The sequence below is a fragment of the Trachemys scripta genome, chromosome 2, assembly GCF_013100865.1.
Source record: "Trachemys scripta elegans isolate TJP31775 chromosome 2, CAS_Tse_1.0, whole genome shotgun sequence".
NCBI lineage: Eukaryota > Metazoa > Chordata > Testudines > Emydidae > Trachemys > Trachemys scripta.
In genome coordinates this window covers 1,941,543-1,966,830 of record NC_048299.1, presented here as the reverse complement: position 1 = coordinate 1,966,830, position 25,288 = coordinate 1,941,543, and the positions used below count along the sequence as shown (strand labels likewise).

Sequence of the window (25,288 nt, the reverse complement as noted above, 5' to 3'; positions counted from 1 at the left end):
ACTTGGAACCAACCAACCACACACCGTTTTCCCCTAAAATGCATTACTACCCACTCCGGCTCTTGATCTTTCCTTCTTTTGGTACTAGGCATTTCTAGCTACTTAAATTCCTAGTACAGTTTCTTTGCTTTATCAAAGTTAATGTGTCCATTAAATGTATAGGCAGCAATATAAATCATGCCTCCCCTCTCACTTTATTAGTTCTTTTTCCTTCCCCTTGCAGGAAAAGATGAATACAAAAGTTAATATTGCTGTTGGGAACAAGTGGGCTGAAGAAACATTTAAGATGCAAGTAATTTTTGATTAAGTAGCATATAACCATTTTAAACCTGAACTTTAAGTTCTCAGAAAAATAAGCTCATACCTATTTTAAATACACCAATTTGCAAAAAAATTGGATACTTCAATTGAAAGTTAGCACGTTAAGAAGGGAAGTCTAGACTTAACCTTACAGTCATGACTGACACGTACAGAGTAAACATTCAGATTTGTATATATGAGCAATATAAATGCATATCACCAACAGATGAGATATCTGCAAAATTATCCACCTTACCTGGTTTATTTTGAAAGTGTTTTGAATTTTACTTCGTGGTTACATTATTATTGTAGCCGTCTTGGTCCCAGAACATGAGACACACAAGATGAGTGAGAACATCTTTTAGTGACTCCCAACTTCTGTTGGTGACCGAGACAAACTTTTGAGCTCCACAGAGCTCTTCTTCAGGACCTGTGGAGCTTGAAAGCTTGTCTCTGTTAGCAACAGAAGTTGGTCCCCTAAAAGATATTACCTCACACACCGAGTCTCTTAAATTTTAGGCAGTTCTAAGTTTGACAACTATACTTTGCAACTTGCATATGAATAGCAGTCCATGACCATCCATAGCTTTAGTCTTGCATCTTTCACTGTCTTTAATGTTTTATCTTGGACAGCCCACCATTATCTAAAGTTTAATATGGTCAGTTAGCACTCATTCTTTGCTCCTAATCTCTGCTACTTCCATTCTGCATTACATTCAAATATTCTCCTCGTCTCACAGGCTTGTAACCTGGAAGCCATTTTCAGCTTCCTTCCCTTTGCCCATGTCCAAACCATAACTAGTCTGCCTCTTCCTTTCGATCTCTTTTTCATCCACACCCTAATTATCTCCTCTCAAGTCTTTTTGATATTCTTGCTTCTCTTCCACCCATCAGCTATGTCCAAAAGTGCTGCTTATAAAATTCTCTTCTCTGTTTTTACCATGTTAATCTCCTATTCAAGTCACTCAAATGCCACTTCACTGGCTGTATATCTAATTCAAGTTTCTCGTCCTTGCTCTCAAGGCCCTACATCACAAAGCCGTTTCTTCCAGTGACACTTGCACTGATACACCTTTCATCAGCTTCTCACAGGTATCTCCATGCCCTTTTCCATGCTGCCCTTGTGCTTAAAATATATTCACCAAATCTGTTCACTAAAATAGTTCTTTGATAATCCCACCTCGAAAGACCTGCTTCTGCTGCAAAGCCTATAAGTGGCAAAGATGGTGGCGGAAGTGGCAGAAATGTTATTAATTTCCCTTTGAAACTGTCTAAAATAAGGCGCTGTACAACTGCTCAGTTCTTTACCTCTAGAACATTAGAAACATTCCTGCTTGGAGCGCACTGCTGTATTTTAAAGCATTGTCAGTTGGAAGTTACTCGCACATCATTGTGGCGCCATGCAGAATTACAAACAGGATCACTTCTACCCAGAATGGCCTGTATTCTTTACTTCTCTGTAGTTTTAAACACCTCTATTTAAAGCTCCTTATGTGCTATGCTCCTGCATTATTGGAGAGTACAACTGTAGGCCCAACTCAAAAGCTGCATAAGCAACCATCAGTGATTCATGAAATGAAATAGCCATTCTCTAACGAGAGTGTGAATGATGTGCTCACACTACAGAATGCAGACGTCCTGAAGCCTGTAATCATACCATCTTGGACTGATCTCAGCTAAGCAGGGTCAGGCCCAGTCAGTACTTGAATGAAAGGAACAGCTAAGTATTGCAGAAAGAAGTGCTTGAGATTTGGTAGATAGTGTTCATCTCTCTGACAGGGTATGTTTTCATTGCAGAGTTAGCCTGAGCTATTACCTGGGTTTTAGCCCAAACCTCCCCTACTGTCCACACACAAATCTTTCATGTGGGCTTGTAGGTGATTTGAATCCAGGCTTGCTTAACCAGTTGGGGGTACAAGTTAGAGTCTGGGTTTCACTTTAACACAGGCTGTAACCCAACCACTTGGCAGGCTGGACACAGGTTGAAAAACTGGGTTACAAAACTCTGGCTCTGATAGTCCTGCAATGCCTTCCCACAATTCCTTGGGGCCTGTATTTACCTGTCCTTCTATATACTCAGCACCAGAAGTCACCTACTAGTTTATATGCACCTGGTTGGCATCTGAACCCCTTGTTTCATGTGACCTGCTCTCATTTTTGCAAAGTCTTTAACGGTGATTTTGTTCAGAGAAATCCTCATCTCAGCGTGCTGCTAGCTGGCCGAAGACTCTCTCCAAAGTTCTGATAGTCTTGGGATGTGAGGTCAGTAAGGCTATTTGGGGAGATGAACCTGAAATCACCACCTCCAAGCAGCTGGCAGAAGAGGGGATTAAGACAAATGACAGTTACCTTTTCCATAACTGGTGTTCTTTGAGATGTGTTGTTCATGTCCATTCCGTATTAGGTGTGTGCGCTAGCCACATGCACCGGTGCCCAAAGTTTTTCCCTCAGCAGTATCCGTAGGGAACCGACTCTGGCGCCCTCTGGAGCGGTGCCTGTATGACACGGTATAAGGGGCGCCACCAGCTCCCCCCACCTTCAGTTCCCTCTTGCCGGAAACTGACTGTGGGGAAGGAGGGCAGGTTGTGGAATGGACATGAGCACTCCCCTTTGGGCTTGCTACACCACCCAGGGTATTCACAAAAGTTTTCACCATGGTAGCAGCCCAGGTGCAACACCAAGGCTAACCATGAGCCTAGAGAGGACCAAGATAAGATTCCACTATGGGACAAGAGCCCATACCTGCGGGAAGAGTCTCTTAAGCCCTCTCAAGAATCTGACCGTCATGTCATGGGAAAACACTGTCTGTCCTTGGATCGGCAGGTGAAAAGCGGGGATGGCTGCGAGATGCACTGCTGCTTCTTGAATTTGCCTTACTTTCTGTACTGGTTTTTACTTCCTACCCTAAACTACAGCATTGCTGTATGTTGTTATGCAGCTGTCATGTTTCAGTGGCACGTGAAGTGATCTCTGTGAATGCTTTATCTACCTCACACAGCTTCTGGGACAACTAATAACTGTAAAGTGCTTGGAGAATTTTAATAAAAAGGTTCTCACAATTGTAAAGAATTATCTTCATCTCATTTCTGTTCCAACCACCAATATGCAAGCTAGCACGACTAGAGAGGTGATCAGCAATAAAGCCCTGCACAGCGTAAAGCAGTTAGTTGCTCTTTCAAACGTGGAGGTTTTCCTTGCGTCTGTGCAGCAAACCCTACATTAAAGGTATGCATACTCAAAAATATGGTCTGATATATCCAACTGCATCAGCAATACCTGCACGCTTAAGGCACTTTTGAATAAAATTAGCAATCAATAGAATAATTCTGTTTATTAAAACTAAGCATCAACGGAAAACTGGCAACCTGTTTTGTAAGCAGCTAAACCTGAAAATGGAATGCATCCCACCTCACTCAGAACAACAACTAAAATATAAATCCAAGAAATGTGCAATCCTCATAGTAACAGTAACAGGCATTCAAACTTTCCCCAAATGAGGGTTTAATTAGCAACTTGCCAGAAATTGAATGGTGTACCCAATTAGCATAAAATGGTGCTAAATGCAACCCCCAAAGAGGTTACAGTAAGAACTATTTTTACTTTAGCAGAGGCTACTTGAATCAAGGTGGAGCACTGCACGCTCAGACAAATAGATTTCACAGGATGAACCTCCATAGTCAGGCGGCCAGCAAAGGAAAAATATTAGTCTTTTACCATTTTGGGCTTCTTTAAAAAGGATGAAAGGCCTGAAAAATGGTTCCGTTTATTTAAAAACGGAAACAAAAATTTTCACATTAGAAATTCAGGTCTTGTCAATACTGGAAGACTATGGCACAGGTGTCAAACACATGGCCTGCCACCCAGATCCAGCCTCTAAACCCTTTCCTATTACCCATAGCTGCCTGCCTGCGGTAGGTCAAAGAGGGCTGGCAGAGAGCTGGGGAGGTAGCTTGCACCTGATTGGGACCAGGCAGCTGAGACCTTCCTCTCTCCGCCAGCATTTGGTCAGAGCGCCCTACAGGCCACGCTGAAAGGAGGCTCCCTACCCCGTCTCTGCCTCTGAACCCACAGGAGAAGGTCCCTTTTCTCCCTCTGCTGCCTACCTGGCCTAGTCTTTGCCAGTCCCTCCACCCTGAGCCAAAGGAGACTTCTTTCCAGGCTTCACGCTTTTCTCTGCTGCCACCACTGGCTTGACCCCACAAGATCAAATGAATGAAAGCAGCTGCTTCTAAACTGCCCACTCTCCAGAGAGCTGGAGGCGGAGAATAAGTCAAGAAATCCCCAGAGGTGGGGGAAGGGAAAAAAGGGGAGGGAAAAAGAGGGAAGGTGGATGGGAATGATTCTCAAAGTGGAGCAGCAGGTAGGAAACATTTAAAAAAAAGTGCGTGCAGACGGCAGGTTCATAAGCAGGGAAGACAAGGGAGAAGAGAAGAGACTGGTCACGGAGGAATACACTGAGTGATAAATTAGTGGACAACAGACAAGGTTTCATAGATGCATTTACTTTTTAAAAAAAAAAATCTGTCTTTAAAATAACATTTTAAATTTTGCTAATAAGAGGCTCATTCTGAGTTGTACAGACCATAACATTTGCCTCTTGCCTGTGAACTTTTCACTCCCAGCCCATGGACTTTGGGGGATAGAGTAACTTGGCCCTCACCAAAGAATAAGGTGACTGGAGAACTAGTTACATTAATGACATCACAAAAAGACACACTTGGGCAGCTGAGAGAAGATTCTTATAGGCTACATAAGTTTTATTTTGTTTTTTTAACTCCCATATCTAACAAGCACTTGTTTGGAAGAGTGTGTTAAACATTCAATGCCCTTTTCCCCACTACTTTAATTACGATGAGAGCTCTAAACAGCTGAGGCCCAAGAAGTCATTCAGTATCACTAGGGAAGACAGGATTGATTTTTGATATTTCAATGGTTGAAATACAAGCAGAAAAAGTGTCTTTCAGGCTCTCTTTATACATGATGAAAAGGGTCACAAATCCAATTTTAAGGGGGGGGGGGAAACCTTTGTAGGTTACCTTTAAAGATTAGATGCATTTGGATTTGTGGACAGCACTGGCCATCCATACATTAAAAGAAGATAAAGCTATATGTAACACTCTGCAACAAATACTCTGCAAAATATGCAACATTATATGCTATTTTTAGATACAAAATGTAGGTCGCAATATATAACCTAATATCTATCTTCAAATATATTTCTCCCCCATCAGGAATGTGTATTTATTTTGGTTCTTTACATCATGAATTGTATTCTAAGAGAGAAGGTTCACCTATGATCACATTCTCAGCCACTATCACAAATGTCTTAATTATAATAATTACTCAGAATAATCCCAAATAGGAGATTGGTCAACCTATAAGAAAAGAAGAACTAACCAGTTAATTTTTCCGTTGACTTGGTGGGGTGACGTGCAGGCTTTTGGGGGTCCTGGAGACCCACTGATGGGGGTACAGGAGGGACTTTGACACATAGGGTTTCCTAAAGACTGCGTAAGACGAGAACTCTGCAAGAGAAAAATAAAATCTCAAACTCAGGATAGCTTGATGAAAGAATGAACTTTGAAGAGGGATGGGGAGAAAAAATGTAATCAATCTAAGTAGCATTTTGCAATTAAAAATAATGCTGAACATAGTTAGGCAGTCCCAATGCAATCAATTATTTACAGTTTCTTTCCATCCACTTTGATTCAAGGATCAAAGAAAGATTCGTCAAATCACCCCACGTCAGTGATTTTAAATTGCATTCTTACATGTTACAAAAAGTTGTCAAATACAATTTCTAGTCCTCTGATCTATAAACTGGAAACCACTTTCATTGCTTGCCAGCTTCACTTGGAATACGAGCAGCTTTGGTGTAACAAAAATTTTGTTTCATACGAACGGTCCCAAAACTTTAGCCAAATGTAGGGTTACCATACGTCCGGATTTCCCCGGACATGTCCGGCTTTTTGGTGCTCAAATCCCCATCCGGGGGGAATTTCCAAAGAGCCGGACATGTCCGGGGAAATAGGGAGGCATAAGCCAGGGTCCGCCCAGCACGATCCGCCGGGTCCGCAGCGCAGCCCAGCTGCCCCAGCTACAATGCTCAGGCGGGGAACGGGGTGGGGCTCGGGCTTCCCTCGCGGGCGGGGCCCCCCCGGCCACTGGGGGACCCTTCCTGTGGCCCCGTTGCCCCGCACAGCTTGGAACCCGGCGCCGCGGGAGCTGTTTCCGGTGGGGACAGACAGGCCGGGGAACGTGCTCGGTGGCAGGAAGGAAGCTGCGGCCGGGGCTGCAGGGACCCGTGCCGCCGAGCATCTGAAGCCCCCAACAGGCAGAGACTGCCGGGGGAGCAGGGCAGGCGGGGGCATAGAGGCTGCAGGGGCGGGGGCGTGCAGGGGCTGCAGGGCGAGGAGGAGCAGGGAAGGCAGGGGCACAGAGGCTGCAGGGGCAGGGGGGTGCAGGGGCTGCAGGGTGAGTGGGGAACAGGGAAGCACCTAGCAACCCCCAACCAAGATCAGAGTGGGAAGGAGGAGGGGGAATGCGCAGGGTGCTCAGAGGAGGGGGCAGAGTTGGGGCGGCGGCTTTGGGGAAGGGGCGGGGTTGGGGCAGGGCCAGACCCACGTGGAGTGTCCCCTTTTTTCAGTGTTGAAATATGGTAACCCTAGCCAAATGCTAGCATCAATCCAGGATTTCTGGTCGTCTAGGGGCACATTTATATACTTACTGGACACGATTCTGAAACACTGTAAAAGGACCTTGGACTCTGACATTAAGCTTTTAGACCTAAAGCTTGATGTGTGCATGCATCTACATTTTATGAGAATTTAGTGCTAGTGAAAAATAAGAAGGTCACTCACCTTGCGCAGAAACTGTAGTTCTTCAAGATGCGTGTCCCTATGGATGCTCCACTTCATGTGTGCATGTGCCTCTTTCCATTAGCAGTGTCTGTTCAGCTTGCGCATGCTTGCCATACAAGCTCATGCCGCACTCTTAGGGTATGCAGGGCTGCACAGGCAAATTGCCCTCAGTTCCTTCTCTATCTGAATGTCCAACAAGAACAGTTCAAAGCAGGTGGGAAGAAGGGTGGGTCCACCCATAGGGAAACATCTCGAAAAACCACGGTTACTGCACCAGGTGAGTAACCTTTTCTTCTTCTTCGATTAGTGTCCCTATGGGTGCTCCATTTCAGGTAACTCCGGAGCTGTATCCTCACAGGGGGGAGGGAACTTAGGAATCAAGTCCAAGACTGAAGACAGTACAGCAGATCCAAGTACTGCATCAGATCTGAGAGTGTGGACCAAGCATAATGTTCAGAAAAGTTATGCACTGAAGCCCATGTAGCAGCTCTGAATCTTTCAGACACTGGAATGTTTTTGACTAACACTGTGGAAGTTGCTTGTGATCTGTATTGTGTGCTATAATCCTTTGGGGAGCAAAGCACCAGCTGTATCATAACAAGCAGTAATACACACAGAGATACATCTCAACAGTCTCTGTGAAGAGACTGTGGACTCCTTTGATGTTTCTGCAATGGAGTCAGAATGTCTAGGTGATTTCTGAAATTACTTGTCCCATCTAGATAAAAATCCATTGTACATTTAACGTATGAAGGGAAGTCTACTGCTGAGATTTATGTGGTTTAGGAAATAATATTGGCAGATAGACTGGTTAAGTTGGAAATCTGACAGAACACTAGCTAAGAACTTTGGGTGCAGTTATAGAAAGACCTTGTCCTTTGAAAACGAACAAAAACAAAAAACAACAACTATAAATTGGGGGGAGAGGGGGTCCTGACATCAAGGCTCCAATTTCTCTAAGCCTGCAGGCTGATGTGATAGCTACTAGAAAGGGTGTCTTCATAGAAAAGTGAAGCAAGGAGCAGGTCATCATAGGTTCAAATGGAGACACGGGTACAAGGCAATGACCATGACACCAGTGGTTGAAACCTCTTCCATTTCTGGAGGTAAATAATTTGAACTGACTCCTTTTTATCGTGTAGTTAGTATTACTTACTGTACTCCTGTCAAGCAGGTGGAGTCTAATCCTGTGAACTATCTAGGAGCTATGCTTGGAGAATGGATGACCCCCCCAGGTTGGGGTGAAGCACACAACCTGTATCCTGGGAGAGGAGATGAGGGAGGGTCAGAAGTTGGCGTGCCAGTTGGACACACAGGTGAAGCAGGTAAGGTTACTAAGCTTACCTCGGCCAGGTCAGCATTATGAGGATAACCCTGGTTTTGTCCTGCCTGATCTTGTTCAGCGCTCTTGGAAGTAGTTGTGTTGGAGGGAATGCATAGAACAGACCCTTTTTCCAAGGAAGGAGAAATGTGTCTCCCAAAGAAAGGTGAACAAGACCACCTCCTGAGCAGAATAAAGGGCACTTCCTGCGCTGGATGTGGTGAACAGGTCCACTTGTGGAAGTCCCAACCTCTGGAATATCCCATGAAGGATCTGAGAGTTCAACTCCCATTCACAGTCCTGGGAGAAACATCTGCTGAGCATACTGGCTGTGACATACTGGACTCCAGGAAGGTAAATGGCTGAGATCTAAATCTGATGGACTACACACCAGTTCCATAACTTTATAGCTTTTGTGCACAGGAAGGCAATCTTGCGCATCCCTGTTCATAGATATAGAACATGCAAGCCACGTTGTCCAGCATGATTCTGATTGATTTGCACTTGATGAGGGGTAGGAACTGAACACAGGCATTCCTGACTTCCCTCAGTTCCAACACATTGATATAGAGATTGGTTTCCTACGGTGACCGTCTGCCCTGAGTTGTGAATGTATTGAAGTATGCTCCCCACCCTCACAGCAATGCATTCATTGTCACAGTTATTGTTCGAGCTGGGAAGAGAAATGGACACCTGTGCAGACACTGCATTGAACTTTCCACCAATCCAGAGAGTTCTTCACCTGAAGAGAAACCGTAACCTGCTTGTTTGTCCAAGCTGTCTTTGGTTGATGAATAGGCCCTCCTGAACTAGGCCTCAAAGCAATGGAGGCACAGTCTTGCATGCCCCGTCACAAAGGTGCAAGCTGCCATATGACACAGGAGCTGCAGACAGTAGAAAGGAGTCAACTCGAATTACTTACCTTCAGAAATGGAAGAGGTTCCAAGAACATCACCACTTTGTGCCTGAAACTTCCCCATTGTCAGTCATCATAGATTATTTACTGGACTTACAAAAATTAGATCAGTTATATCTATTAGGTTCACCTCACCATGATATTAGCTTTTAATTCCCCACTAAGGGGTTTTCTATTTTTGCACACCATATGTCCTTGATATTTATTATGGTCTGGAGAATCTTTACCCCCTGGTTAAGGATCCTTCTCTGACTTGGGATGTCAATGTGGTACTGCTAAGACCTCTGTTTGAACCTATGGTGACCTGCTCCACTTATCAGGAACTTTTGAGATTTTACAAATTTGTTCAGTTATCTTAGATCTACAATTGGTCTCCACCCTTCATCCTTCTTTGGCACGAGAAAATACTTTGAGTAAAACCCTTTCCCTCTCTGAGGGGATGGGACTGGTTCTACTGCTCCTAAATAAAAGAGGGAGTGTCCTTCTTGACTAAGTATAGTCTTGAGACAGGGGTCAAGGCCTAGTCAGGGGACCCTGAAGAGGGATGGGGAAGGTGGTGGCGAGAGACATGAAGAGGGTGATGAAGTCCAATATTATAACCTCCATGATCCACTTGTCTGTTCTAATAGGTTGCCAGGCCTGTTGGAAATCATAGAATATCAGGGTTGGAAGGGACCTCAGGAGCTCATCTAGTCCAACCCCCTGCTCAAAGCAGGACTAATCCCCAGACAGATTTTTGCCCCAGATCCCTAAATGGCCCCCTCTCAAGGATTGAACTCACAACCCTGGATTTAGTAGGCCAATGTTCAAATGGGAAAGGTGGTCTCCAAAAACGAAGAAGTGAGCATAAGGTTGCAGCTTGCAAACTACAGCCAAGGGAGGATTTGAGTCTTCAATCAACCCCATCAAAATTGCTGTTTTGATGACGACTGGGTACTAGCGGAAGGACGGTGGGAAGTGCTTTTCCTCTGGAATCCCTTGCCCCCGAAGGTTCAGTGGTTCTGTGAAAACCAGAAAACTGAGGCAGGTGTAATCTCTGGACAGTCTGAGGGCAGGTCTTCACTACGGGGGGGAGGGGGAGGGGGTCGATCGATTTAAGATACGCAAATTCAGCTACGTGAATAGCGTAGCTGAATTTGACCTATCGGAGCCGCTGTGAGGACGGCAGCAAAATCGACCTCTGCGGCTCCCCGTCGATGGCGCTTACTCCCACCTCCGCTGGTGGAGTAAGAGCGTCGATTCGGGGATCGATTGTCACGTCCCGACGAGACACGATAATTTGATCCCCAAGAGATCGATTTCTACCCGCCGATTCAGGAGGGTAGTGTAGACCTAGCCTGAGACTTGCTAAATCTCCTCTTGTTTGTAGGAGTGTATATACCGAGACACCTCAATGTGGCCCTGGAATCCTTCAGCATGTGCAGGAACTTATCCCTAGTTCCTGAGAAGAGCATCTGACCATCAAACTGGAGGTCCTCAACAGTATTCTGAACCTCCCTTGGGAAATCCCAAAAACTGCAGCCGTGACACCCTGCGCATGACAATTACTCCGGAGATGAATCTAGCAGCAGCATCTAGGGACGCTTGGAGAGAGGTTTATGGCTAATAACTGACCGTCCTTAATGATGGCCTGGATGTGTTCTCTATGCTCCTTGGGAAGATGTTCAATAAAGGATGTGAACTTGTTGCAATTTGTGCAGTCATACTTGGCCATGATTGCCTGATAGTTTGTGATCCAAAACTGGAGGGTTGCAGATGAATAGACTTTCCATCCAAAAAGGTATAACCTTTTCTGACCTTGTCATAAGGAGTAGGCAAGGAGTAATACTATCTACCCCACTCGTTTACGGCCTCCGCCACCAGAGAATTTGGTGATGGGTGGGAAAACAAAAATTCTGAGTCCCTGGGGGGAGGGGCTACATCTGCCCATTTACCAGTTGGTGGTATGGTGGCGGAAGTTTGCCACATAGTCTTTGCTAGATCCAGAAGTGTTTCATTAATGGGTAGCGCAAACTGAGTGGGTATCACTGACTGCAAAATGTCCAGGAGCTTGTGATGTCAGTCTCAAGAGGTATCTAGGGAGTGTCCGGCATCCTCTTCACAAGGTCCTGGAATTGACAAAAATCATTGGTCTTCTATGGTGGTGGAGGAATGACTGCCTTGTCTGCAGATGAAGACGAAACAGGAGTTTAAGGGGTAGCCTCTTTGCCCACCCTAGCCTTCTACTTCCTCAAAGGTCTCCTCATGTTGAAGGTTTGGTGGAGGAGACAGTGACCCTAGTTTCCTGGTGCAGTGGAATCAGTGGTCTGGCAAATTGCTGCCAATATGCCACCTAAGGATCCCAGTATGGCCACTGTAGAGGCCCATACAGGAGAGGAGGTAGTACCTAGGACAGACCCCTCCATCTGTGACGTGGGCAGGGGTCTTCAAAGTATGGATTCCCATAATGGTAAGAAGGACACTGATTAAGGGTGTAGAATCCTGCAGTACTGGGAAGCACTGGTAATCTGGAGACCAGGGTCTAAGTACTAGGAGTCATCTGGTACCCACAAACAGGGAGCACTCCAGCTTGTCTAACACTGACAAGTCCCTGGTGTAATGGAATTCCTGTGGTAACAAGTGGGTTGGTACTGACTCAGCAGTTGATTTGGGCGGTATCAATGGTTTGGAGCTTGAAGGCACTGGGGATGAAGGTGTATGCTTCAAATCTGTCCGTACCGATGGAGCCAAGTGGGAAGGCATCATTGGTAAATCTGAAATAAACTGTACTGATCTAGAGGCAGATGGTACCAGGGTCCTGCTGATGCCACATTTCTCTGAAGTGCTCCAGGATATCCCTGCTCTGCCGATACCAGAGAAAGTTTCTTTCCCCTCCATGGTACCGAGTCGAGACATCAAGGTCTCAGAAATCGCAGACCTTGAAGCAGATTGGGACTTCTTGGGAGTTGGCTCCTTGTGGTGGGATACCGTAGCTCCACTTTTTTGGAGCTTTCCCTGAGCCCTCAAGGATCTTTAACTTCTTAAGTGAGACCGTAGCCAAAGTCAAAGGGGCACTGGATCTGTGTGGAGACCGATGTATGGGGAGAGGGTGAGGGTCTGTCTTCTGACCTGAATCGGAAGCTGATCAAAGGGAGTGCTCTATGAGTAGCAGCTTCAGTTTTGTCTCCCAATTCTTCCAAGCTCTAGATTTTAGGTCCTGGCAAAAGTTACGCTTTTGGGAGATATGGAACTCTCCCAAGCAATAGATACACTTAGAACGGCCATCGCTAATTGGGACAGCCTCCTGACAAGAGAGGCAGGACTTGAAACCTGGCAAGCCAGGCATGCCCTTCCATGTCAAATAAGTTCCCCAGAAAAAATGGGCAAGAAAGGGGAGGAGGGGAGGTTAGGAAAAACAGAAACCTCTCACAACTATATAACAACAACTAACAAACACAACTACAAAACATGCTGACGCACGCACAAGGCAAACATGCTAGAGCTCTACCTCAGGTCGAGGTGACAGAAAAGGAACTGACGGGTTCACCTGTGCAGCCCTATATGCCCTCGGAGCACAGCATGAGGTTGCATAAAGCACATGTGGGCCAAACGGACACTTAACAGAAAATCTCTAATCAAGGGCTCGAGATGCACATGCACAATTGAAGTGGAGCATCCACAAGGACACCTCTTGAAGAAGATGATTAAGTACAATGCAAGCAGCAGTGCAAGCTTCCCCTCACTACACTACCACCCGTGACTTGAATGGAGTGCCTTTAAAGGCAAAAGGGCAATTCACCCTCCATAGCCCTCTGGCCTCTCTTTGGAGACTGCCAAAGAAGGGACTCAGTAGTATCAAGTGGGGTGGTGTTTTGGCCCAAGACCACAAACTCATTTTACAAAGGCAATTGAACAATCATCTGATGGAACTCACTCTTGATCTGAAAGATGTTTTCATACTGGATACAGAATTTTTTTTTTTTAAATTTACATTCACTCAATTGCCAAGAAATATACAGATATTGTGGTCAGATATTAAAAACAATGAGATGGCTGCCCTTTAGTATGCAATTAATCTACATAGTATTTGAGGAACTATAACAATTCCTATCAGTGCTGCTGATAAAGAAAAACTTAAAACAAAAAATGGTGATGGCTTTTGATCTTTTTCAAAGCAAAGAAACCAATATTAAAGACATTCTCTATTAAAATCAACCATTGTCCTGAATAAACATTCATTAAGTTAGCTGTTGGTTGTAGTGGTGTGGTCAGATGCAGTAAAGGATAGATAGAGCTGTCTCTCCCACACTGTTAGCACTTGAGTCCACACTTTCTGACCAGTTCACCTAATGGCTCCATGTATATGTTGAAAAAGACTGGCACATGAATGTGCGAAGCAAAGCACAATTCAATTCCCACTACACTTCTGAGACAGGCAAGTACAACTATTCCCATTTTACAAATGGGAAAATGGAGAAAGATTTAGTAATTTTTTCCAATGCTACAGTGAAAGGTGGTAAAGCTGGGGTTAAAGTGCAGCAGTTCCTGACTACCAGTCTGGTGATGAATCCATAATACATTTTGTTCCACTGGATAAACCCAGAGATAAAGACAGGCTATCAGTATAGCAGAGAAAACTGTAACAGTGTAAAACTACAACTGAAGACAGATCCATTGACGTGTTTTACTCCCCACTCAGTTAAGTGGGAAATCAAACATATTTGCAAATTAGCAGATTTGCTGGCTCAAACTTCTGATGGCTGAAAAATCAAATGTGAATAAAAATATCAAAGAAGTTTGTTATGAGAGTATTCAGGGACATAAGATGGCACGTCACACACACACACACACACACACACTTTCAGATAATTGTCTCCCTGGTCAAGATGTTACCTGAAAAAACAACAAGAAGGAGTCTGGTGGCACCTTAAAGACTAACAAAATGTAATCTGTTAGTCTTTACGGTGCCACCGGACTCCTCGTTGTTTTTGTGGATACAGACTAACACGGCTACCCCCGATACTTGATGTTCCTGGATTATCCAGGAGGGAGAAAGGATGGTCTTGTGACTAAGACAAAATACTTGTTTTATTCCTGAATCTACCAGAGATTTGCTGTTTGACATTAGATAGGCTGCTTCACTTCTCTGCCTCACATATCTAGCTGTAAAATGAGAATACTACTATTCCATAGATTAAAAACACAAGGGACCATTATAATAGTCTAATCTGGCCTTCTGAATTACACGCCCTATAGAATTTCACCCAGTGAGTCCTTGTGGTTCAACTTAAAATGCTGCTCTTGGAAACAGCAGCCAGAGCCTGCATTCAGACCCCTCTGTTGACCCCATCCTTGCCAGTTATATTCAGGAGGAAACTCCTTTCTATGAATGGATTTTGAATTCTTATGAATTGATGTTCTACCTGATAAAGCATAAGATCGGGTATTAGTTGGTGTTTGCTATAGACCACAAATCACACTAAGGAATAGGGTGACTGGCTCCTTACGCACCTCTTTAATATGTATAAAAAAAAGCTGCGTGATCATTGGAGACTTCACTTTGAGTGACATATGCTGGAGGTCTCATGCTGCCAGTATTAAAACAACCTTGGTATTTCTAATTATAGAAGACAATTTCTTAACTCAAAAAGTAAGAGATTCTATATGAGACCTTATCTTGACAGATAAAGAGAAACTGATCACAAAACTAAAATTAATGGTACCTTCGGTACAAGTGATCATGACTTGATATTTAGAATGTGAAAACAGAATAAAGATCAGACCAGTGACATATATACCTGGTGCTTTAAAACAGACAATTTCATAAACAAGTATGAGCCAAGTCTGCTCGCAGGAAGAATTTAATCAGAAAAACACTTCACTAGTTGCTCAAAAAGCCACAATCCCACAACTGAGCAAGCAGGCCATACTGGTTAAAAAAGTGACCTGGTTTAGAGGGGAAGTGAAGGTAGGTATAAATTTAAAAAGGAAGAAAGAGGAAGCTGAATGTAATAAATACAAATGAGAAGCTCGGAAGATTGAAGAAAATGGGTAAGGGAAGCAAAGGGGGTCAAGGAGAAATCTATGGCCAGGAGAGTTACATAAGTACAATAAGGTATTTAAGTATACTAAGAACACATATTTGGTCCATTACTAGACAGGAATGGTATTAGTCCACTAAGTGGAAATGGTAAAATTATCAATAATGCAGAAAAGGCAGAAATTTTCAGTAAATTTCTGTTCTGTATGGGGGGGAAACCAGATGATATACTCAGATAATATGATAACACTCTCTCCGTTCCATTAAATATTTCAGGAGGATGTTAAATAGTAGCTACTAAATTTAGACATTTTTAATCCACAGGTCCAGTGAACTTACATCCAAGAGTTCTAAAAGAGCTGGCTGTGGAGTCGCTGGACCATAAATGTTGATTTTCAATAAGTCTTGGAACGCTGGGGAAGTTCTGGAAGATAGGAAGAAAGTCAGTGTTGTGCCAATATTTAAGAAAGATTAAACAGGATGACCCATGTAACTATAGGCCTGTCAGCCTGACACTGATCCTGTGATAGATAATGGAGCCGCTGACATGGGACTCGATTCTTAAAGAATTAATGGAAGGTGATGTAATTAATGCCAATCAATGGCTTTATGAGAAATAGATCCTGTCAAACTAACCTTATTTTTTAAAAAAAAATCAGATTACAAGTTTGGCTGATTAAAGGTAAGTTTTGATGTAATATACTTAACTTCTGTAATGCATTTGACTAGGCACCAGGATGGATAAAAGTTTATTTAAAAAATAAAAATAAATAAATAAATCAGATTTTTTATTTAAATCTGATTTTGATGATAAAATGCTTTTTGAGGAAAAAGCCTATCTAAAGATAATTTTAATTAAGATACATTATAGCTCAAAGATATCTCATCATGGAATAAGGATTATAAATTCTAATTCTATAGTATGAGACAATATATTAATGTAATGTTTAAGAAAAGTTTTGTAAATGAGTTCCAATAGTTCATGGATTAGGGACCCAATCTTATGGGATTCCAGGGGCTTCTGTATAGATTATTTAGGTTAATCTTTCTATCTACCCAATGGGACTCAGTGCTCAGCCTAGAAGATACCATCAGAAATGCTTAGTTTTGTAATTCTCAAACTGGGGATTTGTCTTTCTAGAGATAACATGCTTGTTAACAGCAAAAATGTTTTTAAATAAATATACAGAGATGAGAAATAACAGAACCCTACTGTCCCTCTGCAAATTTGTATACACAGAGTCAATCCCTTATCTCTCTCTAAATGTGCAAAGTTTCAAAACATTCAATGAATAGAAGATTGTTTGGGGCGGAATAGATCTGGACAAGGAAAAGAAATCTGGAGATAAAGGTGAGAAGGGAGGGAAGGGCAGTAGAAACAAAAGTGAAACTGTTTGAGCAGCATATTCCAGAAGTCTTGAGGTGTTTCTGACTGTAGCCTTCATTGATTTAAGATCTACCATACCATTCTCTCTCTCTCTAGAAGGGAAAACCTATAATGGCAGCAGGCCGTAAAAGAGACCCAGTTTGGGATTATTTTAATGAAGTTCCTCTACCTGTGGGTAAAACAGGCATGCGTGCAAAATGCAAACAGTGCAGCAAAGAAATGCAAGGCCTGGTTGCCCCAATGAAACAACATAATGAGAAGTGTACCTTCTCAGGAGGAAGCTGCGTTGAAGATGATGAAAGGAATATGTTTGAACATGCAGGATCTTCAAGTTGGTAAACTTTTTTATTTCATACTTCTTTCTTAACAACTGCCTGTCTTCCTTCTGGACTATTCTTGAATTCTCATGTTTGAGCAAAAAATATAGTTGTTACCCTATGGTCCTATCATTTTAGATGCAGTTGTGATAAAAAATAAATAGCTGAAATAGGCAGATCTTCCTTTTACAATTTCACCTTTAACGTAGTACTGTCAGTGAATGCAATGAGTAATACTAAATGAGCATACTTAATAATAATTAAATAACTGCATTGACTTATTTTGTTTAGGAGAATCCATCCTCAACATATAAGATTCTGAAGACTATCCACCTTCAAGATCACCATCATTTTCTATAGTTTCAGAGTTATCTGCCAATGATGGTGTTTCAGTCACATCATGTATGTCCCATAGCCACAGTGTATCACCTGTAGCAAAAAGAAAAAAAAAAATCCTCCATCATCCAGAAACAACCATAGATAAATTTGTGGTAAGAACCAGCAGATTACAAAAAGAGGTAATTGATGAAAAAATTGCCCTGTTTGTTTATGCAACAAACTCTCCTTTCCGTATGACTGAGAACCCATACTTTATTAACATGGTTGAGTCATTAAGACCAGGATACAGTCCACCCAACAGAGCAGATGTCGCAGGAAAATTGCTGGATAAAGTGTATGAAAGAGAAAGTGAGCAGTGTGCAAAAGATCTAGAGGGTCAAATTGTTACACTGAGTCTTGATGAGTGGAGCAATGTCCACAATGATCCTGTTGTATGTGCTTGTGTGACAACAGAAGAAGGGAATGTCTTCCTTACAGAAACAATTGATACATCAGGAAATGCACACACAGCAGAATACTTATAAGTAGCAGCAGTAAAAGCTATAACAAACAATAATTAACAAAAATAATAAATAACAAACGGAAAAAAAATTCAAATGTCTAGTATGCAGCTTGGTCACAGACAATGCTGCAAATGTATCCAAGATGAGAAGAAATTTAGAAGAGAGTCCCAAGCTAATAACATAGGGTCGCAGTGCTCATTTGATGCACCTCCTAGCCAAAGATTTCAGTGTTCCAGAAATAAAGGCTAATGTTGTTGAAATTGCAAAATACTTCCGTAACAACCACTTTGCAGCAGTGGCTTTGAAAAAAGTGGGAGGAACCAAGCGAACTATCCCACAAGACGTGCGATGGAACTCAGTAGTGGACTGTTTTGAGCACTATATCAAGAACTGGCCTAATCTGATGACAGTTTGCGAACAAAATAGTTAAAAAAATAGATGGCACTCTCACAGCCAAAGTTCTCAACATTGGGCTTAAGAGAAATGTTGAACACATGCTGAGTACCCTGAAGCCTAGTTCTGTAGCCTTGAACAAAATGCAGGGAAATAGCTGTTTTATTGCTGATGTTGAAATTTGGAAGGAACTGAATGAGATCTTAAAAAGAGAAATATGCTATGACAGAGTTAAATTACAAGCATTAAAAAAACGAATGGGACAAGCACTATCTCCAACTCATTTTCTTGCAAATATTCTCAATACTCAGTACCAGGGTCAAACCTTAACTGTTGAAGAAGAGGAGCTGGCTATGACATGGACATCCAGCAATCATCCCTCCATAATGCCAACTATAATAAACTTCAGAGGTAAAGGTGAACCATTCAAGAAATATGTTTGCTGATGATGTTTTAAAGAGTCACACCAGTGAACTGCTGGAAGTCACTTAAGCACTTGGATTCAGAGACTGTTGAAGTACTAATCTCACTTAACAGCAGTAGCTTCTTCTGCCGCTGTAAAAGAGTATTTTCTTCCTTTGGACTAACTCGTTCCAAATTGAGAAACTGCTTGGGACCCGAAAAAGCAGGAAAGCTTGTTTTTCTTTTCCAGATTATGAACAAACAGGAAAATTAAGGTGAAGATGACTGAGTTAGCTGCAGAAGCCAATATTTTAAGTTTCTCATGTTGACCTGGCTGACATAGTCAATTTAATTTTTTTTTTTTTTTTTAATATTTCATTCAACTATTTTAGTTAAAAATAATTTTAACAAAAACAAACGTGATTTTAAAAAACGTAAATGTTTAACTAAATTCAAAAATTTGTATGCTTATTTTGTTAAAATATTATGTTTGCAGTTGAAGAAAAAAATCCAAAATACATAACATTGTTGTTTTAGTTAAATAAAACAATTTAAATGTCTGTCTGGTGATGTTCTCCTCCTAATACAGCATGGCAGGAAAATCCTCCAAATGTTAATGATTAACCTGCTGAATTGGAGATACTTCACCTCCCAATGACTTCATAAATATCTGCTTCAATTACCTTTGGTAAATGAAATAACTAAACAATCTGATATCGCTGTAAAACTAATCTGAAAAGTTTTCAAAATAAATCACTTAAAAAATGTATAGTGTATACCTTCTAAAAATGAAATAGACATACATCTCTGAGTTGTGAAGAGTATGTATTAAGGTTAATACAATAAGAATGCACTTTTATGTAGAATTCCATGATTAAATAGAGTCTTCCTTACTAGTGATTTAAATCAATTTGATTTAAATCAAATCCACCCTGCCAAGCACTCAACTGTGAGTGTGTCAATGGAGTACTTGGTAGCAATAAGCACTCGTAACCCATTCTTACTGGAGCATTGCATGTCAAGCTTTGTTGCTTCTGGCCTCTGTAGCTTTGTCTAGACTAGGAATTAGAGGTGCTTCAGAAAGAGTTGGCTAACATGTTAACAGTCCAATTTACACAACACAGTGTGCATTTTAATACATACTAACCTGGTCAAGATGAAGCATACCTTCAATTTGACCAGCTTGGCATATACTAAAATGTAAACTGCCTTATCTACACTGTCCTTTTAGAACATGTTAGCCAACATCTAACACAACATACCTTTGAATCCTAATTTAGAAAAAGCCTGTGCAAGAGGTCAATATGTAATCTTTTAGGTTCCCTATCCAGAAGTTGCTTTAGCTACATTTTTTAGTTGTTAATCTCAGTTAAAGACAATTTGATTCCATCCAAACTAACTAAGCTCAGGTTTCTTACACAGGTTATTTTCCTGATGGCAATGACCTCTGCTCAAGCAACAAAGCAAGTTTCAGGTCATAGTGACTCATTCATTTATCATCAGTTTCTTTAAAGATCAAGTGGTGCTGGACATCCATCTCAAATCAGACTCAGGCCTTTAGAAAGTCCATCCAGCTTTTTAATTTTATAGGACACTGAGTAGGTTCTATAGCAGGGGTAGGCAACCTGCGGCACGCGAGCTGATTTTCAGTGGCACTCACACTGCCTGGGTCCTGGTCACTGGTCCGGGGGATCTGCATTTTAATTTAATATTAAATGAAGCTTCTTAAACATTTTAAAAACCTTATTTACTTTACAGACAACAATAGTTTAGTTATATATTATAGACTTAGAGAGAGACCTTCTAAAACGTTAAAATGTATTACTGGCACGCGAAACCTTAAATTAGAGTGAATAAATGAAGACTCGGCACACCACTTCTGAAAGGTTGCCGACCCATGTTCTAGTCTCCAAGAGCAAGACATCTAACTGGCTGTCTGAATATAGCTTTCATTGATACAGCTTGGCAAGCCTAGATATGGAGGATCATGTTAAGGGCCATTCTCTAAGAGGCAAATATGTTGCCTCCTATGTATTTATCTATACAGAAGATTCACAAAATAACCAAACTATCAAATGCAGATTTAAGGGTTTTCTAACTGCATATTTTTCCCTCTTGCCTCAGCTGGCTATTATAGGAGTATTTTCATGTTTCAAAGAAAGTCCCCATGTGAGCAATGGAACCACCCTTGGAAACCTCCAAAGACTGAGGTGAGATGCCTGCTAGGTCCAATGGCTTAGAACTGTAAACCCAGGAGCAGGAATTGATTGAGATGGGTATCTTCAGAACAATTATAGTTATGAGATTCCATTTACCTCTCTGTTAGCTGCCAACCAAGAAATAGGAAGGCTTCAAAATTCCATACAGATTGGAAAGGTTCATCCAACCTCTTTAGCAATGATAAGGGCTTGTGCAGAGTATAAAAGAAACATACCAAGTCTTTAAGAGAGCCAAAGAAAAAAGGCAAAACAAGTTATTCACAAGTAAAAAAACAAAACAAAAACAAAAACCTGATTACTACCTATCCCAGAGGACATATTATTTAACATCAGGAAAATGAAAGCTATAAATGAAAGGGTTATAAAGAAAAGTTAAACCATTAATGAACAGAGAGTATGATAAGACTAAGTCATTCACTATCTTATGTGATATGTGAACTTATTTCAGTAAGTCTTATTATTGATATAAGATGTGTTAAAAGACAGTTTCCTTCTGCATTACTCTGTATTGCTACATAAACACTGCATTCATGTTTTTCCTAAAGACTAACCTGTTTCTCCACATTGTTCATGAAGTAGGAAGGGATGCAGGGCGACAAATCACACGGTCTCTCTCCAGAAGGAACCTTCTGGATGGAAGAGGAGGAATGTGGTAGTCCCTTATTCCTTCTGGAATTCACCACTGATGTGGAACCTAATCGGCCCTGTTGTTTCATCAAATCTTCAGGCTGCTGATCACCACCAAGGACAACTGGACCCTAGGGAGAGAAAATGACATTGGATTCATCATCTGCACAGAGTTTTTGAAACTGCAGTATAAAGAATTAAAGCATCCTCAAGAAATAACCACCAGGGGAGTGAGTAAATAAAATAAATAAAAATAGATAATTAGGTTTTCATAAAAAACCCTGATCAGTATAATGTTTACTTCTAAACTAGAAGAAGCTTAACTTCTGTAGGAAATAGAAATGTTTCTAGTCCAATTCTAATGCTCCTGTGCTTTGCTTTTTTCTACAACACTACAGAGGCAATGAGAAAACGAACTAAAGAATGTAAATAATACACAAACTCTGAAGCAGTTACAATTGCTCCCCTTCAACAAACCCACAAAAACAAGGAAATTAAAAGTAAGCCACTCAACAGTACAAAGCCTCTACACCCACAAGCAGACATCTTACCGTTACTACAACATACACCAAAAACTGCAGGCCCCAATCTTTACTCTGCCTCCCACTTTCACTATTCTGACACACCCTTTACTCCTGGGGAAATTGTGCACCAAAATATTAAAATTTCTGTGCACATTTTATTTGTCAAAATAACAATATAATCACACCAGTTTCAATTATTTTGGTAATTTATTTCAAAACTCCCATCAGCAACTATGTCTGTAACAATACAGATAACAAAAAAAGATTCAGGAAATGTTTTTTGTCAAATAGTTTCCTTATTAGTCATATTAATACAGAACATGGAGTAATAATTAATTTAAACAACACCACCACCACCAAAATATATTTCCCGCACCCCTCAGAAGCAGTGCAAAGACTTGGGGGAAAGTCTTAAAAATCCCTCTTGCAAACTTCCTTGAACCTGAGCCCAGGTTGGCTCAGTGGCCTTGGAGCATCCTCAGGTTCTTCATACAGGAGAACATAAGAATGGCCATACTGGGTCAGACCAAAGGTCCATCTAGCCCAGTATCTTGTCCTCCGACAGTGGCCAATGCCAGGTTCTTCAGAGGGAATTAACAGAGCGGGTAATCATTAAGTGATCCATCCCCAGGTCACCCATTCCCAGCTTCTGGCAAACAGAGGCTAGGGACACTATCCCTGCCCATCCTGGCTAATAGCTATAGATGGACCTATCTTCCATGAATTTATCTAGCTCTTTTTTGAACTCTGTTATAGTCTTGGCCTTAACAACATCCTCTGGCAAAGAGTTACACAGGTTGACTGTGCGTTGTGTGAAGAAATACTTCCTTTTCTTGGTTTTAAACCTGCTGCCTATTAATTTGATGATCCCTAGTTCTTGTATAATGAGGAGTAAATAATACTACTTTATTTACTTTCTCCACACCTATCATGATTTTATAGGCCTCTATTATATCCCTCTTTAGTCGTCTCTTTTCCAAGCTGAAAAGCCCAGACTTATTAATCTCTCCTAATACAGAAGCCGTTCCATACCCTTACTCATTTTTGTTGCCATTTTCTGTTCCTTTTGCAGTTCCAATATATTTCCTTTTGAGATGGGGCAACTACACCGGCATGCAATATTCAAGATGTGGGCGGTACCAGGGATTTATATAGAGGCAGTATGATAGGTCCTTTGGACTGCATCCATTGTGCATCTGCAATTTTGCCTTCCCAAGTACTTTGGTAACAGGAGTTTTCATTTTCCACTGGATATTTAAAATACAACAAAGATCGTGAGTGTGGAAGGTGTTTAGCCTTCTCCCATGCCTGCTATCGATTGGCCAGGTCTTGCCACAATACGGCATATAGCTCAGGATGCACATCTCATAAATCCATATCTTGGTGTTCAATGTAAGTTTCTTATTATCCCACACATGCTTATTCAGTTGACCAAATGTGGTGGCTGTCCTTCTGATGCAAGAATTAAGCTCATCATCTAGAGCAGCGGTTCACAAACTGCGGGACCGGACCCCAAAGGGGATCGGGACCCCATTTTAATGGGGTCACCAGGGCTGGTGTTAGACTTGCGGGGCCTCAACACCCAGGACTAAAGGGAGAAGAAGGCTACAGCCTTGGGTGGCAGGTCTCAGGTTACAGGTCCCCAACCTGGGGCTGAAGCCCTTGGGCTTTGGCTTTGCTTTGCTCTCCCCCTCCTCTGGGGGGCGGCAGGGCTCAGGCAGGCTCAGACTTTGGTCCCCACTCCTGGGGTCATGTAGTAATTTTTGTTGTCAGAAGGGGGTCATGGTGCAATTAAGTTTGAAAATCCCTGGTCTAGAGAGATAGGTTAACCAATATAATTGATCCTAAATAGCAGATCTTGTGCACAACCTCTAGAGTAGTGCCAGCTATTTAAACTTCTAGTGCAGTCAACACACCTTGTGCCATAATCCTTGTCATCTTCAGATTGATGGTGAGTCCAAACTCAACACAAGCTAATGCAAAGCTACTGCAAAGTTTCTGGAGTGCCTCTTCACTATGTGTGATGAACAATGAGTTGCTGATGAAAGAAGTTCTCTTAGGAGTGGTTTAATTTTTAATATTTTTTTAAACTCTTAGACATTCAATGTTGAAGAGTTTTCCATCTTATCCTGTATGGAGATGTATACTCTCGGTGCTAGGTGAAAAGGCATGATGGTAGAGCAAAAAATAACTGAAGAGTATTTGTGCCAAACACACCCTGGTTTAACACTGCTGCAGATTTCAAAGCTGTTAAACTGATCATCATACTGGACTGTAGCTTTCATGCAATCATGAAAGAATCCAATCAAACTAAGGAGGATTGGGGGGCACCCAATTCCTTCGAGCAACTGAAAAAGGCCCTTTCTGTTTACCAGGTCAAAAGCCTTTGTAAGATCTATAAAGATCATATAGTGAGGTTTTTCTCTGTTCTTGACAGTTTTCTTACAGGTGCCTTAGTGCAAAAACCTTTTTGATCGTGAAGCTTCCACGCCAGTAGATCAACTGAGTCTCTGGATATACACGATCAGCAAGAACTTAGAGCCTGTTGAGAATGACTCATGCAAATGCCTTGCCAGCAATACTAAGGAGAGAAATTCCTCTATAGTATCAGAGGGGTAGCCGTGTTAGTCTGAATCTGTAAAAAGCAACAGAGGGTCCCGTGGCATCTTTGAGACTAACAGAAGTATTGGGAGCATAAGCTTTTGTGGGTAAGAACCTCACTTCTTCAGATGCAAGTCCTCTATAGTAGTTGCAATCATTCCAATCTCCTTTATTTTTATAAAACATTTGGATGTTGACATCTTTCATGTCTTGTAGCATCCTTCCTTCCCTCCAACAAGCATGAAAGACATTGTGCAGATGTTTAAGCACAACCTATCCTCCTTATTTCAGTACTTCAGCTGGAACTCCATCTTCTCCAGTGGCTTTTCCTGATGCTAGGCAGATGACTGCCTTTTCAAGCTCGTTTACAGATGGTTCTATATCAACCTCTTTGCTAGTCTGGAGCCTAAGGGTCACATTTAGTGCTGCTTCAGAAACAGTGGTTTCACGTGAATAAAGTTCGGAATAGTGTTACACCCAACATTGCATCTGTTTGCCTCGGTCAATGATCATATCTCCCTTATTAGATTTGAGTGGAACAGTCTTCTTGGCTTAAGGAC

At 41.9% G+C, this 25,288-nt stretch overlaps 1 protein-coding gene across 5 annotated transcripts in view; it reads right to left on the bottom strand.

Moving 5' to 3' along the window:
- Window positions 1–25,288, bottom strand: part of LOC117871899 (KAT8 regulatory NSL complex subunit 1-like) — a 122,274-nt gene that overhangs the window by 41,084 nt on the left and 55,902 nt on the right. For all 5 annotated transcript variants that reach the window (XM_034759719.1, XM_034759718.1, XM_034759716.1 and 2 more), the window contains 2 exons: window positions 21,528–21,734; window positions 5,698–5,825 (listed from right to left, as the gene is read on the bottom strand). In XM_034759719.1, coding sequence (XP_034615610.1) covers window positions 5,698–5,825; window positions 21,528–21,734 — 335 coding nt within the window. The remainder of the gene's footprint in view (window positions 1–5,697; window positions 5,826–21,527; window positions 21,735–25,288) is intronic.